The sequence below is a fragment of the Octopus sinensis genome, linkage group LG11 (genome assembly GCF_006345805.1).
Source record: "Octopus sinensis linkage group LG11, ASM634580v1, whole genome shotgun sequence".
Lineage (NCBI taxonomy): Eukaryota > Metazoa > Mollusca > Cephalopoda > Octopoda > Octopodidae > Octopus > Octopus sinensis.
The window spans coordinates 41,879,557-41,895,866 of record NC_043007.1 but is presented as its reverse complement, the minus strand read 5'-3'; the positions used below and the strand labels follow the sequence as shown (position 1 = coordinate 41,895,866).

Sequence of the window (16,310 nt, the reverse complement as noted above, 5' to 3'; positions counted from 1 at the left end):
ATCCTGTTTTTCTTTTGATGTATATATATATATATATTACAAAATATAAAGTTATATTTTGAGATCGTTAGTGACAACAATGCTCAAAATATATAACAGACTGGAACAGTAGTGCTCAAATGAGCTGTATACACTTTTTAATCCGAGGGGAGGCAATGCGAGCAGCAACTACAAAAGCACTACAAAATCCACAGAAAGATCAAACACATACATATATTCATATATTCATTTATATCTACAGAACAGACATAAAACCCGACATTTAGAAATATATAGTAATATATAAATATATAAATATCATATAAAAATATATTGTATGCATAAGATCCACTTGACGTTCCATAAGAAATTTAGAAATAAAAATTGCAATAAAAGTTAAAGGTAATAATAACAATTGAATTAAATATAGTAAATATAGTAAGTAGTAATTAAATATATTTTATTTTATCAAAATGGTATTTAAATCGTTATATAACAATTAAAAGAAAAAATAGCAATTAGTATAAAATGTATCAAGGACTTGAACTCGAATATGTGGCTTTGCATGAATGGGAGAAATTAAAAGATGAAAAATTTAATTGAGTGCAGAAGTGAATTAGTCCAGATGGACATGTGCTCATACCATTTACTATAGCTGCTAGATTGAATTATATGCTTATAAAGTAGCATTCAGTATCTAGGAGAATTTTTGGGAGTACATAATGTCTGGTCTTTCGCATGTAGCAGGTATGTAATTGTGTAAAAAACATCCTGACGAGGGGGGTGTCAATTTTAAATATATAATATGTTTCATATCAATTGATGCATTTCCGAAACGGCCCGTAGATGAACTTTTATGTATTTTTGTAAATTTGTATATTTATCTTCTATGTATTTTTCTCTGGAATCATAATTCGTCTTTTTAATATGTCATTGTATGTTTTATTCTCACATATCTACATTTAACAAATTTATACCAAACTAGCACTATGACCTGGCAACACCGGGTCATAATGCTAGTATATATATATATATATATATATATATATATAGATAGATAGATGTCAGTATCCATGAATATGTAGTACTTTTGTGTATATATGTTTTTTATATACATATGCATATATATTGTGTGTGACTGTGTGTATGTGTAAATATATGTATGTATATATATATACATATATATATATATATATGTATATACACACACAACTAGGAAGATTGCATCACCAACAACTCTGTGCTTGAAAGATCAGGTCTCCTGAGCATCGAAGCCTTGATCATTGAATATCAACTCCAATGGTCAGGTCACATCCGTCGGATGAATGAACGTTGCCTTCCCAAGATCTGTCTCTACAGTGAACTGTCTGAAGGAAAACGTCCTCGTGAAGCCCTCTTGAGGCGGTACAAGGACCAACTCAAATCAACCCTGAAAAGCATCAACATCAACCTTGCACACTGAGAAGATACCTCAGCAAACAGACCCCTCTGGAGACACACCATCAAAACGGGTTCTGCGGACTTCGAGAAAGCTCAAGTCACAAGAGCTGAACTCAAGAGATGGGAGAGAGAGCAGTGCCTTCTCCTTCCCAAACTAGCACCTTCTATCCCTTGTTCACAATGCCCCCATATGTTTCATGCAACCCTTGGATTGTGGAGCCATCTGCAGTTCAAACATCCAGGAAAATGAACTGGGTTGTAAGCTCAGAAACATGAGATGCAGCCAACTACTACTATACACACACATGTATAAGTATACATGGAATTGTTTATGTGTGTGTGTGTGTGTGTGTGTTGACTCCAAACCGTACTCAGCCATGTTCTTATCTCTCTTGTTCCATTATTGTAGAATGTGTAATATGATACACATATGCAATATATTGTTTCACTACTCTTCCTCCACCACTACCACCTGCTTACTTTTATGATGGTCCTTAAGAGTGGAAAGACTTATGTCTCCTAATTGATAGATGGCTCCTGTCTAGTTGTAGCGTCAAAGTATACTACTGAACTGTCAATTTGTTTTCCATTTTAAAATTTAAATCTCTCCTCTCCTATCAGTCTCTTTTGCCGAAATGCAAGTTTACAGGAATGTCAACACACCAGCATCAGTTGTCAAGCAATGTAGGGGGAACAAACACAGACACACAAACATATACACACACACATATACATATATATATAAGTACACACACACACATATATACGACAGGCTTTTTTCAGTTTTCACCTACCAGATCTACTCACAAGGCTTTGGTTGGCCTGAGACTATAGCAGAAGGCACTTGCCCAAGTAAACATGCAGTGGGACTGAACCTGGAACCATGTGGTTCGTAAGCAAGCTTCTTAACACATTGTCACTCCTGAGCCTATATATATATACACATATTTACACACACAGATACACACAGATGCATGCACATGCACACACACACTGTTGTGTAATGCATGCTTGGAAAACCTGACATAACATGAAATTAATGTCTCCAGTAATTTTCGTGTTTGAAAATTATTCTAATAGATTTCTCAAAAAAACACCCCAAAAAACAAACAAAAAAACCAGCAAAAATAACAGTAGAATAGCAATAAAAGCAAAGCAACCACTTTCATGCATGGAATTGAAAATAACATACACAATGTAATATGTCTACATGACAATATTTGAAGTGAAATATGATGGGGAATAAATAAAAATTATAATATCATAATAAGGTATGTTCTTCTCACAAAAGACATTGACTACAATTGAAGAATGATTGTAGTGGAATGAAACTTAGTAGAAGGATGAGGATATTCCATCTTATAGTTCATCTTCATCAACTATAAGGCAGAGTCATGGCTGTGTGGTCAGAAGTTTGCTTACCAACTACATGGTTCTGTGTTCAATCCTCTATGTGGCACCTTGGGAAAGTATCTTCTACAATAGCCTTGTGGATTGATTTGGTAGACAGAAACTGAATGAAGCCCATCATGCATGTGTGTGTGTGTGTGTGTGTGTGATGTGTGTATGTTATGACTCTTGGAAAATATATGGCAAAACAGCATTCATGATTTTGCAAGTTTTCCAAAAATGAGAAAGTCTACATGACATCAGGAAAACTATTATGACACTTGTAAAATGATGCGAGGTTTGAATAAGTCATATAAGATGATGTATTTGAGTTGGTAATGTTTCATAGGGAAAGTTTAACTTACAAGGAACTAATGCTATCAGAATAAAAGCAAGTGAAGAATATGGAAATTCCACCAACTCCACTTAATTTCATTGCAATGAATATTACTACAGTGTTTGAACTTGTTGAGGAAGGTCAGCAAGTTTTGCTTACAACAACTCAAATTGTGAATGCAACATAAAATTTGCAAGAGAAGTTTACAATGAATTCAGTTATTACACTAAGTTGTACAATAAAATGATGTGTCAGAAACATCAAGAATTTTGGATGAGTTCTTCACCCCTCGGGCATATCTTTTATCTTTTATTTGTTTCAGTCATTAGACTGTGGCCATGCTGGGGCACCACCTTGAAGAATTTTAATCAAACTTATCAACGCTAGTACTGATTACCTTTTTATAAAGCCAGGTACTTATTCTATCGGTCTCATTTGTCGAACTGCTAAGTTACAGGTATGTAAACACATCGACACTGGTTGTCAAGTGGTGGTAGGGAACAAACATATACACAAAGACACACACACACATAACATACACACACACACATACACACGCATGACAGGCTTCTTTCAATTCACAAGGCTATAGCAGAAGACTCTTTCCCAAGGTGCCACACAGAGGACTGAACCCAGAACCATGTAATTGGTAAGCAAACTTCTAAGGTGGTTTTTTTCTAATTTATATTTATACACACACACACACACACACACACACACACACACACACACACACACACACACCACACATATATATATATATATATATACATATATATTTACATTATTTACATTATTCAAATTGAAATCGAAATCAAATTCACTGACGTGGCCGATGACAGCACCACATGACTGGCATCCATGCAAGTGGAATGCTAAGAGCACCATCTGAGCGTGATTGTTGCCAGGGCTGTTGACTGGCTCCCGTGCCGGTGGCACGTAAAAAGCACCATTCAAGCATGATTGTTACCAGCGTCGCCTTACTGGCACTTGTGCCGGTGGCATGTGAAAAACAACATACAAGCGAGGTTGTTGCCTGGACTGGCTCCTGTGCAGGTGGCACATAAAAACACCCTTGTGCCGGTGGTATGTAAAAGCACCCACTACACTCTCGGAGTAGTTGGCCTTAGGAAGGACATCCAGCTGTAGAAACTCTGCCAGATCAAGATTGGAGCCTGGTGCAGCCATCTGGCTTGCCAGTTCTCAGTCAAACTGTCCAACCCATGCCAGCATGGAAAGCAGATGTTAAATGATGATGATGATGATGTGTGTATATATATATATATATATATATATATATGTTTACACAGACACACACACACACACATATATATATGCTTTCTACTTCCGGTCTTTCAAAATGTGACCTAGTGTGTACCGTTGGCGATTTTTTTTCCTCTGTCTTCCCTTCTCTGGATCTTTCCTTCTCCTATGTTTCCGACGAAGAGCTCCACTCGAAACGTTAAACCCTACTTCTTCCCTTCTTTCCTGAGCATCCAATAATACTATATTTGTTCCACGTCCTCGTGTTGTTGTGTTTTTTGTGTTTTCTTGTTTGGATTAACTATATATATATGTATCTGTATATGTATGTATGTATGTATGTGTTTGTGTTTTACATCATGGGGTAGTTATAAATGAGCATCACCATCATACAAACAAAGTCCTTTGTTCTCAGTCTTCCTCAAAAACGTATCTGCTCATGTGGGATTTACCTTGCTTGAAAATAGATGAGGGCTTACGGCAGGAGGTCATTAAGTCAAAGACAATCTGCCTTCAGGAATTCCATCTGACTCATGCATGCATGGAAATGTGGATGTTAAAAGGATAATAATGACAATGACGGTAGCAGTGGTGATGATGAAGGTGGTGGTGATGTGTATATAATAAGTTTGTGTATGTGTGTGTATGTGCATGTGTATGTTTGTGTGTGTGTGTGTGTGTGTGTGTGTGTGTGTGTGTGTGTGTGTGTGTGTGTGTGTGTGTGTGTGTGTGTGTGTGTGTGTGCATAATTTTGATCTACTGCTTGGATAACATTAATCTTTCTTACCCGAATCATGTAAGGTTTTACTTTACGCCAATAATGTTTACCGCCCAAATCATTAAGGAAATCTCGAAGGTCTTCGATTTCATCCAATTTGGAGACTGCAAATCCTAGTGTTTCCATTAGCAACATTGCATGGCGTTCCAGCTTGTCTTGGTTCATATGCATCTTGGTCTTTTCTTTGTTAATTTGAAATATTGAAGAAAAATATTCACGCAAGTCATACTCTGACTGGAAAAAACTGAAAGACAAGAGGACTTAAATATGAAATATTAAAAACAGTAAAAAATTAATAAATTACATTATTTACATTATTTACATTTGACGGATATTTGTCCTGATCTTGTTGTTAACACAAACAAGATAAGGACAAATATCTGTCGAATGTAAATAATGTAAATAATGTAAATAATGTACATAATTCCTCATCTCTTAAATATAGAACTGAATTAATAATTTGTTTGAAGATTACATATCTTTTTCTCATTCACTTGTATCAATCATTGGACTTCTGTCAAGACTGAAAGGCATATATTAGCTATTCAAAAACAAATAAAAACTGGGAGACACATTAAACATTCAAAAACACACGAAACCTGGGAGACCACATATCAGCCATTCAAAAATGCAAACACTGGAAAATACAGATTAGCCATTCAGAAACTCACATAAATTGGATGACACATATTATCTATTCAAAAACACTAAAATACTGTTAAATTTTGGTATTAAAATTTAGTGTGATGAAAATGTTAGCACTAAAAAATAACTGTTTACCGTAAATCCTCGAGTATAATCCGCATTTTTTCCCCAAAATTTAAAGGTCAAAATCCCTAGTGCTTCCTTTATATGAAGTTAAAAATGAAAAATATTTTCTAAGCAATGTCTGAGTCTCTATTTGCAGTCTGGCAATGTTTATTCAAACGCATTTTGTATGTATGTATTCTCATGCATATACTTGCATATCTAGGCATGCTTGTATATATTTAAATGATAAGCTGGAAAGTTTTACAGATTTTTACAGTTCCAGTGATGGATTAGATCTGTAGATTTCGAATTAGCTTTTTCCTTTCTGGTTTTGAGAAACCTAATTTCTCAAGATTGGTATTTAGGCAGTGTGTTACATAACCCAGTGCCCCAACAATACAGGTATAAAGCTGAACTTGTAATCTGAATAGAGTAACTGCAGATTTCTCAATAGTTCAGCATAGGTATTCTCTTTTTCACTGATCTTACAGTTTTATGCTAACATCTGCTGGGCAGCTAATTTCCACAACTGGGTACAGTTTCTCTTCTCTATCTCAAATCATTATATCAGGTCTGTGGTGCTTACATTTTATTGAGGTCTTCACTGGGACATTCCACCAGTACTCCTTTTTATTATGAGTGGCTATGGCTTCTACCATATTGTGAGTTTTTATTTCTTTGGCCTTGGGGTTATCTTTCTGATGAATTTCATTATAGAGTGTCCTAGCTATAATATCATATCTCATTGGTAGATAATATCATGATGACATTTTTGGACAACTGCTTATGATGTGGATGATATCTTTGGTGTTAACTCCACGAAGTTTGCATCTGTTGTCACATCTTACTGCTTTTCCTGCATCTCAATCCCTTTTGTGCATCAGGTCCTTAGTTAATATTTCCTGTTCCTGGATTGCAAGCACATAGCCTCCAAAGGTTGTAATCCAGCTATTGGTCCATGATAAACTGCTTTGATGATTGATGTTACTATCATCCTGAAGCTTTCTACTAACATATCCATGCATAGTCTTCTGCTCATATAGGCTCACCCTTTCATCTGATGATATGTTGCGGTAGAGTTGTGCAACTTCGTTGGGCATGTATTCTAGGTTATCAGACAAAGAATGTTGCTTAAGGAGCTGCCTTCCAAGTCTTATGATGTTATCAGCCTCATGTATGCAAACTTGGTCAAGGGATGCACTTCAACACTTGGTGGTTAAAAAATGTTGCTGAAGGGATATGATATGACATTCAAAGGCATTTTGGATTGATGTTAAGCCTCTGCTGCCTTGTTTTCATTTTAGGTGGAAGCAATCTACATCAAAGTTTATGTGGAAATTATGTGTGCTTGTTAGTATTTTTGGGCTTTTCACATCAATGGCTTGGATCTCATCAAGCGTCCAATCAAGCAGCCCAAATATTGATGTACTGGCACTGCAAAGACATTGTGTACCACTTTTTCAGTGAACGCAGTGAATTCTGAGGTCCAAATTTTCTTTATTTGGCTGTAATACTCTTTAGTGACACATGCTTTGTTACAGGTGTCATTGTAAAATGTTTTGGTATTTCTGTTTCCTTGTGAACCAGTGAGATATCCTCCAGACTTCCTAAAATGAATGACAAGGGTTTTACAGAAAGTATTAACAACATCACAGAGAGGCTGTTCCTTTGGAATATTGTGATACTGTATTCTATAGTAATAATACAATCACTCTTTGTGTTTAATTTCAAGATGGTGTCCCATGATGAAATCAGGTCAGCTATGGCTTTGACTATGCTCACTGGAACTTTAGCAAGTTGAAGGACTTCAAGCATCCATGTATGTATGCATGTATGTATGTATGTATGTATGTATGTATGTATGTATGTATGTATGTATGTATATATGCAGATTTGTATGTTTTGTTTTATGTATGTATTCTCATGCATATATTTGCATATCTAGACATGTTCATATGTACTTAAATGATTAACTTCTGGAAAATTTTACAGATTTTTACAGTTCCAGTGATCTGTAGTTTTCGAATTATCTTTCTCCTTTCTGGTTTTGAGACGCCGAATTTCTCAAGATGGGTATTTAGCCAATGTGTTACATATCCCATGGTCCCCCAAATTACAGGTATAAACCTGAACTTATAATCTGGATAGAGTAACTGCAGATTTCTGAGCAGTTTAGCAGCATAAGTATTCTCTTTTTCACTGATGTATATATGTATGTATGTTTGTGATGACTGTGACCGACCAGGCTATCAGATGTTGCTACACATTGCTGGTCACAATGCGCTTTGCATTGTTTTAGCCTTCAAAGGATGCCACCCCGCGAGAAAGTTGTGGCGAAAGAGTACAGCAGGGATTTCCACCACCCCACTGCCGGAGCCTCGTGGAGCTTTAGGTGTTTTCGCTCAAAAAACACTCACAACACCCAGTCTGGGAATCGAAACTGCGATCCTACAACCACGAGTCCACTACCCTAACCACTGGGCCATTGTGCCTCCACATGTGTGCATGCATGTATGCATGTATGCATGTATGTATGTATGTATGTATGTATGTATGTATGTGTATGTATGTATATAACATACGTTTGTATGTATGCATGCTTGTATGCATGTATGTATATTTATAAGTACTGATAAAATAAATACCAGTAATACTCCAAGTTCAAACTGTAATCTTGTGTCTATTTAAAAGAAATCAATATTTCTTTTCTTTTATTGATATAGTAGTTGTTATTGTTGTTGTTATTGTTGACACTGTTATTATTGATTTTGAATGTTTCTTGGAATTATTGCTACTTCTGTTGCTCCTGTTGCTGCTGTTGCTGCTGATGCAGCTGTCGTCATGGTTGTTGTGGTTGTGGAGTGGCATAACCCTACCTTTTCCCATGTTGAATTATGTCAAGGATACAGTTTAGGTGAATGACCTCTTGAAATTGGCTACAGGTCAAGCCAGCTAGTCAAGCCCACTGTTCAAGCACATTAATTACTGTTGTTGTTCTTGTGTAATTGTTATTGTTTAGCCTCAGCTCAGCACTGACCAAAGACATTCCAACCATGACCATACCATCTTCTTTTTCAGGGTTAGTGCATCTCTAACTGAATAATCCAGTGTGTTCATCCTTTTTCAAGTCAGTAGAATTAAATTTAAGGGAGATGTGTCTGCTATGTCTAGCAGACCAAACGACCTCATTGAGGCCATCTCATTGCTGCTTTCCACGATGGTCTTGTTAATGCTGTTGTTGCTGATGTTGTTTTTGTTGCTGCTGTGTTCTTTTGTTGTTGTTAGTTGTTACTGTTGTTGTTGTTGTTGTTGTTGATGTTTTGTTGTTCTCACTATCATTACTTTTGTTGTTGTAGTTTATGTTGTCGTTGTTGTCTTCATTGGTGATAGCACTTAGCCTCAAGTCTGCTCTGATTGATCAATGGCACGCCCCCAGTGACCATTGCCACATGTCACTTCAGATAGTGTATCTAGGACTACATTATTCAATGATGCATCTTTTACCATTTAAAAATACACGATTTAATTTGAGGGAGATTTGGCTGCTATTTTTGCAATACTCAGTAAACTTACAGATACACTCCAGTTGTCACTGTTGTAGCAAGACCAATTTCTATCATGGCATATTGGAGTCAACTAGTCTTTTATAGGCTCCACACATTAATCTTTAATGATTGGTTGTCTGACCTATCATGTAAATTTGGAACATTTGGTTGAGTCCTATATTTTGATTGGTCAAGTATTGCATGGGATATGGATCTTGGATCCAATCATTGTGTGCGTGATGCATTCTCAAACAACTAACTTGAATCTATGTTGGGGCCTACTTTGGCTTATATATTGAGTTAACAAAACAGCTATCACAGAGGGGCGAGAGATTTTCAGGAAGGTGAGTCATGTTATTTTCCTGCTGTTATAACGAAGCACATATAACCAATGATGGTCAAAGTTGAATTAACCTAATGGTGGATGAACTATACAACCACCAGAATCTGTGGTGTATTTATTTTGTCTACTGTATTATTTAGCAGAGGAATAGAGTTTTGCTGTTATTTTTAAAGTTTGTTTCTTGTATAATTTCCATGAGTGAATATGTAACACACGTTGTATAATGGTAGGTGAGATTCCGTAGTAAACCAAGAGAATCTTTATACCTACACAAGCTAAACTGTTAATACTGTTGTTGTTGTTGCTGTTTAGCCACAGATTGTAGTATCAGACTTTTTTATGACAGTATAGTATGATTTGAGTGAAGGTGCATGGCCGAGTGGTAAGAGTGTTGCACTCATGATTACATGGCTTTGATTTTCAGACCAGGTAGTTCATTATGTTCTTGAGCAAAACACTTCATTTCATTTTTCTCTAGTCCACTCAGCTGTAAATGAGAAATGTGTTGATCTTGGACACTTATTGGCCATGGAAACCAGTAACCACTTGTAAGAGTCCTGGGACTCAAGACAGTAACGTCTTGGGGTAGACATGACAGTTTGCCTTGAAGAATATCAGTCGATCAAACCGACCCTAGTACTTATTTTTTAAAACCTGCTACTTAGTCTATCGGACTCTTTTGCTGAACGACCAAGGTATGGGGATGTAAACACACCAACACTGGTTGTCAAGTGATGGTGGTGGGGGAAACACAGACACAAAGATACACACACACACACACAAATATAATATATATTTTTATATATATATATATATATATATATGAGAGGTTTCTTTCATTTTCTGTTTACCAAATCCACTCAGTCTGAGGCTATAGTAGAAGTTAGTGTTTGTTTAATAGTGAAGGGCAAGGGTACAATTCACATGGGTTTGCATGAAAGTACTTTCTGTTTTTAAGAAGGATTGGAAACTATGTATTGTTTCATCATATAAAAGGAAGTTAATATGATTTTGTCCAGAAATCACATTTTCAAAATTTTAGTTTCCCTCTATACCCACCGCAATGTCTTAATTTGTAACTTTTCTACTTTTTAAAAAATTTTGTTATCTATGTAGGAAAATACAGAGATTACGAATCTGAGAAATAAATATATATATTTTATAGTTTAATTTTTCTTAAAGAAACACTCAATGCCCTTCCCCCACCTCACCTGCCCATCCCCTAGCAGCTTTCAAAAAGCTAAAATCTCCCAATTTTTCACTTTTGTCTGATGTTTCCCGCATGCGTAGAATTCTACTGAAATAGTAGACTTAAAAAAATACCAGACCACCACCAGAAAACCTGACATGCTAGAAACAACAGGTAAACAACATTATTTCTGAAGAAACTTCTCTGATTTCTAAAAAGCTAAAAGTGAAACATTGGGAGTGAGTAGGTTTTGGAAGTGGTGAGGTGATGGGTAAAATTCTAAAAGATTCATACTCTGTTTTTTATCCATGGATTACCAAGAATAAAAATTTAGGAAAATATTGAGAACGTGTTTGTGGGTGAAATCCTAATCTCCTGTATTACAAACATAGGAATTGGAAGGAATTTAGGAAAAAAATAAGTGGTGGCGAGGAATGTCACTTTGGACATGCTAGGAAGAAGAGGTAAAGGACAGGATTTCTGGGAAAACTTTCTTTTAAGTTTATCTCGAAAATCAGATTTTTAAATACGCTCATCACAAACATAAATTATACAATAGAAAAAAATCATTTCAATTGGGTTTGAACTGTAAATTTGCATATGCACACTGCAAGAATTAACATAATTCACACAGAAGTTTTACTTAGAGTGTGTGTATTCATGAGTGTGTGTCAAATGAAGTTATATTCTTTCATTTGAAGAAGCATTCTTTCATTTGAAGAAGCAAAGTTGTCAACTCAACATATACGGGCTCATATGATCTTTTGTTAATTTCTGTAAAATTGGTTTAATTTCTGTATGCTTTGAAGAGAGCAGAAATTGAAAGAGAGGATAAAGTGAACAGGTGACATTTGCCTTGAAGTGAGAGGAGAAAGTGTAAGATGTACGTGTATATGAAATGGACGTGTGTTTGTGCGTGTGTGAGAGAGAGAGTGTGAGTGAGTGAAGGTGTGTGTTGTGATGAATGAAATTTTTTGCATGTGGCACTCACTCTCTCTCTCTCACACACACACACACACATTAGCTTTCATATACATGTACATAAATAAGCAGAGGTAAAGAATACGCACACCACCCGTTTTCGGTGTAACTCTAACCGTAAACACTGGGAGTGCCTATTCTTGACCTTCTCCCATAAATACATATGCATACATCATTTGTGTGTGAGTGTGAGAGAGAGAGAGTGGCTTATTTGTTTATAACATATAGAAAAATTGATGTCTTTTAATACAATGCTTTTGGTTGTGGCTTATTTTAATACAATATTTATGTGTACATTTTCATAAATGTTTGTCTGAGTAGAATTCTATGAATGTGTGAAACATCGGACAAAAGTGATACATTAGAAGCAAATCAAAATATTGTCCAAAAATGAAGTCAAAATTGTGCAACCCAACGTAGTTGCCAAGGTTATTTTAGTTGTAAAAAAGAGTTGTTGAGTCAAAAACAGTTTATTTGGTATATTGATAATAATAAACAGCTCTCTGTATGATAATTCACATGTGACTTATTCGGAGAAACATTACTTTCATTATTTATGCATCGTCACTCTCGTAATGCAGCACTTTGTTATTTTGGTTCAAATTGGAAGTGTGAAACTATTTTCATTTTGTAATGAAACCTGGTCATTGTAGAGAAGTGTATTTGAAATAACTATAGCTGGTTATTGAGATAACCTAGAAAATATGTAAATAAAAATAAAGTTTATTTGACATGGGTAATTGATTTGATTGTTCTGGAAGGTGGCAAGCTGGCAGAATCATTAGCATGTCGGGCAAAATGCTTCAGCTGTATTTTGCCTGTCCAAATGCTGCCAGGGTCAACTTTGCCTTCCATCCTTTTGGGGTCGATAAATTAAGTACCAGTGAGACACTAGGGTCGATATAATTGACTGGTCCCATCCCCTGAAATTTCAGGCCTTGTGCTTATAGTAGAAAGGATTTGATTGTTCTGGTCTTAACATCAGTTGGTAAGAATAGAAGTCATTTGACGACACCCTTTTGTTTGTAATTGGCTATCCTGTTGCAGGTTCAATCCGAGGAATATTGAAATGATACTCATCTTGTCCATTCAAGAGAATAAGATTATACTGGAGAGCATGATAAGAGGGATGAGTCTGTGAAACACGTTTAAGTTTGTTATCTTGAACATGAATGAAAATGTCATGATTTTCAATGGGATCACCAACCATAAGGATGGCTACTTCATTAGATGTGGGCTCATTAAAACAGCGTGAAATGATCTCTACTATAGATTACTATAGATGTAATGAATGTAGAAACGCACACACACACTCATAGAATTGATAATACTGAAAATAGTAAAACATACACACACAAAGTTCAAGCGAAATGAAGTGTAGTCAATATAGGTGCAAAACATACTTTCTGTAGCATAGTTATACTATCAAAAAAAATGGAAAGTCACCAATTTAGCAAAAGTTAGTATGTGTCACCAATGTAAGAAAGTACAGAAAGTCAACATTTATGTGGAACATTTACTAAATGTTATAAAATTCATGACTGAATGAATGTCACAGTGAAGAAAGTGAAAGTCCAGGCCACAAGAAAACTTTCAATATCAGCATGTTTCACTGTTGGGTGGGGGAAGTTACATACATGAAGTAAGTGACACACACACACACATTTACATTAATGCATATGTGAAGTCTTTTTCTGTCCTTGTGCGTGTCTATCTCTGTCTTTGGATATGTGTATGTATGTGCATGTGCGTGTGTGTGTGTGTGTATGTGTGTGTGTGTGTGTATGTGTGCGTGTGTGTGTGTGTGTGTGTGGTGTGTGTGTGTTTGTCAGTTGTCACAAAAATGTATGTATACTGACAGACAGAAACACGATCACACACATACTTGTCAGTCATTGGCCTAATGTATGTAATGAATACCCGAACACATAGAAAATGTGACATCATTGTCGTTTTGGTGGTGGTGATAAAAGATGTCATTTAGACTAGGTGACTAAAAGAAATATGATAATCTTAAACTTTTGTAATGTGAATAAGTGAATGAAAATATAGTTTAGTTGGTAGCCAAAAGGTTACTGAATCATTTGATACTTCATACGTCAAAAACTCAAAAACGGCAACTCGGTTTTGGAATGCATAAGGAACATACATGCATGCACACACACACACATACAAACTCTCTTATATATATATATATATATAAAAAGTACAAAATAGTACAAGAACACAAAACATCTGGACAACTAGGTAATACAAAAGGGGATGACGAGTCATTCGAAGTTTTCTATCCTCAGTCAAGAACTGGATTATCCTCGCAATTTCAGCTGATTAATCTTGAGATTGCTCCAATCTGGCCAGCTCCAAGGAAAAACTAAGCTAAGGGCATTAGATTCCTTGGAAGAAAGTATCGAATGTATACAAAAACAAGGACGGAAAAACAGATGATGTTACACGAATATAAATACAAAATACAATAATAATAATAATAATAATATAATAATAATAATAATAACAGGACATAACAACAGGTGTCTTTCGACTGGGGACGAATATTTATATAAACCAGATTTCAATTATTTTTTCTCAAAATGTAGCTGAAGACTGGACTGTCATTACTAGAAAAATGCATTCAATTTGGTTGAGAACTGAATTAGTTCTCTTGCTTGTATGGCATGGTGCAGAGTCCTGTTACCTGACATAGGATCTTCCTGCAGCCACCCTTTTGACCCAGGGCAGCACTACTTCCTTCATGTACATGATGTAGACCTCTGTGTTGAGTCTGAGGCTATGTGGGAAGATGCATGGTGGCATAAGGTCACCATCGCTAGTGATCACTCCAAACACCATGATGTTGACTGGATGTTTGATTTTTATCTCTCTTTCACACACACACACACACACACACACACGCACACACACACACATGCGCACACACACACACACGCGCACACACACACACACGCACACACACACACACACACACACACACACATATACACATTCAAATAGACACATGTGTGTTTATGCATATGGTCTTATACAGATGCAAACATAAGTAAAGGTCTGGCTGTGCAGGAAGAAGCTTTCTTCTCAACCACATGGTTTTCTTCTTTCAGTCCCAATACGTGACATGTTAGGCAAATGTCTTCTACTATAGCCCCAGACTGACCAAAGCTTTATGTGCGTAGGTATGCGGCTTAGTGGCTTGGGTGTTGGACTCATGATTGTAAGATTGGGGTTTTGATTCCTGGACTGGGCGACGCGGTATGTTCTTGAGCAAAACACCTCATTTCATGTTGCTTCAGTCCATGCAGCTGGTAAAAATGAGCATTCCTGAGATGGAATGGCTTCCCGTCCAGGGGAGAATATGTACACTATTGAAACCCAGAAATTGGCCCTGAGTCAACATGACTTTGGAAGGAGCTTTAAGCATTTTTTTTAATGTGCATGTATCTATGTGAGTGCATCTTTATGTTTGTCCCCAACCACTGCTTATCAACTGGCATTGGTTTGTTTATGTCCCTGTCACTTAGTGGTTAGGCAAAAGAGACTGATAAAAATAAATAGCAAACTTAAAAAAATACAAGTACTGGAGTCGATTCATTTGAATAAAACCCTTCAAGGCAGTACCCCAGTATGGCCACAGCCCAATGGTTGAAACAAGTAAAATATAAATGACACACACACACACACACACACACACACACATATGCACATGCATGTAAACATATATGTTCAATTACAACACTTAACAGATGATGATACACATTAAAGAAAAACAATGAATGATGTCAACACAAAAACAGATGAAATACATTAAAACCATATAAGATACATAAAAATGTAACTCACAAACAAGAAATGTGTTTTACCTGTAATAAATATATACACCAATGGTAAGTATTTCGTCCTGAATGATAGACCATGATTCTCTAACTAACAGATTTTGTCTATCAGACAATATAGCACATGTATTGGAGGTGACTTCTTTCTGTTTCTTCTTGGGTTTTTCTGATTTGAAACTTAGTCCACATCCCATCATTGAGAGTTTTCTTTTTTTATACGAACCGCTGTTAATTTTTCACTTTTTCTTTGTTACCTGATAAAGAAAATAAAAAAAATTTTTATGGAAACACAAATAAACAACTACTTAGGTCAAATCAGGGATCTCCAACAATCATGGACTATCCTGATTACTAAGAGTAAGTACCTTTTCCCAGTTGTGGCTTCTAGTTCAGCCAACATCAACATTTTCAGAGAGGCTGTTTGATCCAGGCTGTACTGGCTACTTCCATATGTCTTTCATTAAATTTATT

At 36.1% G+C, this 16,310-nt stretch overlaps 1 protein-coding gene across 3 annotated transcripts in view; it reads right to left on the bottom strand.

The window, feature by feature from the left end:
• The window catches only part of LOC115217050 (neuroglobin-like), a 22,845-nt gene extending 6,756 nt beyond the window's left edge, over positions 1–16,089 (bottom strand). Inside the window, exons 1-2 of one of the 3 annotated variants that reach the window (XM_036507401.1) lie at positions 15,867–16,089; positions 5,196–5,430 (exon numbers count right to left, since the gene is read on the bottom strand). In XM_036507401.1, coding sequence (XP_036363294.1) covers positions 5,196–5,430; positions 15,867–16,036 — 405 coding nt within the window. In that variant the 5' untranslated portion in view covers positions 16,037–16,089. Of the gene's footprint in view, positions 1–5,195; positions 5,431–5,966; positions 6,002–15,866 lie in introns of those variants that run through there. The other 2 variants (XM_029786629.2, XM_029786628.2) reach the window with 2 other exon arrangements.
• Positions 16,090–16,310: the final 221 nt, after the last annotated feature.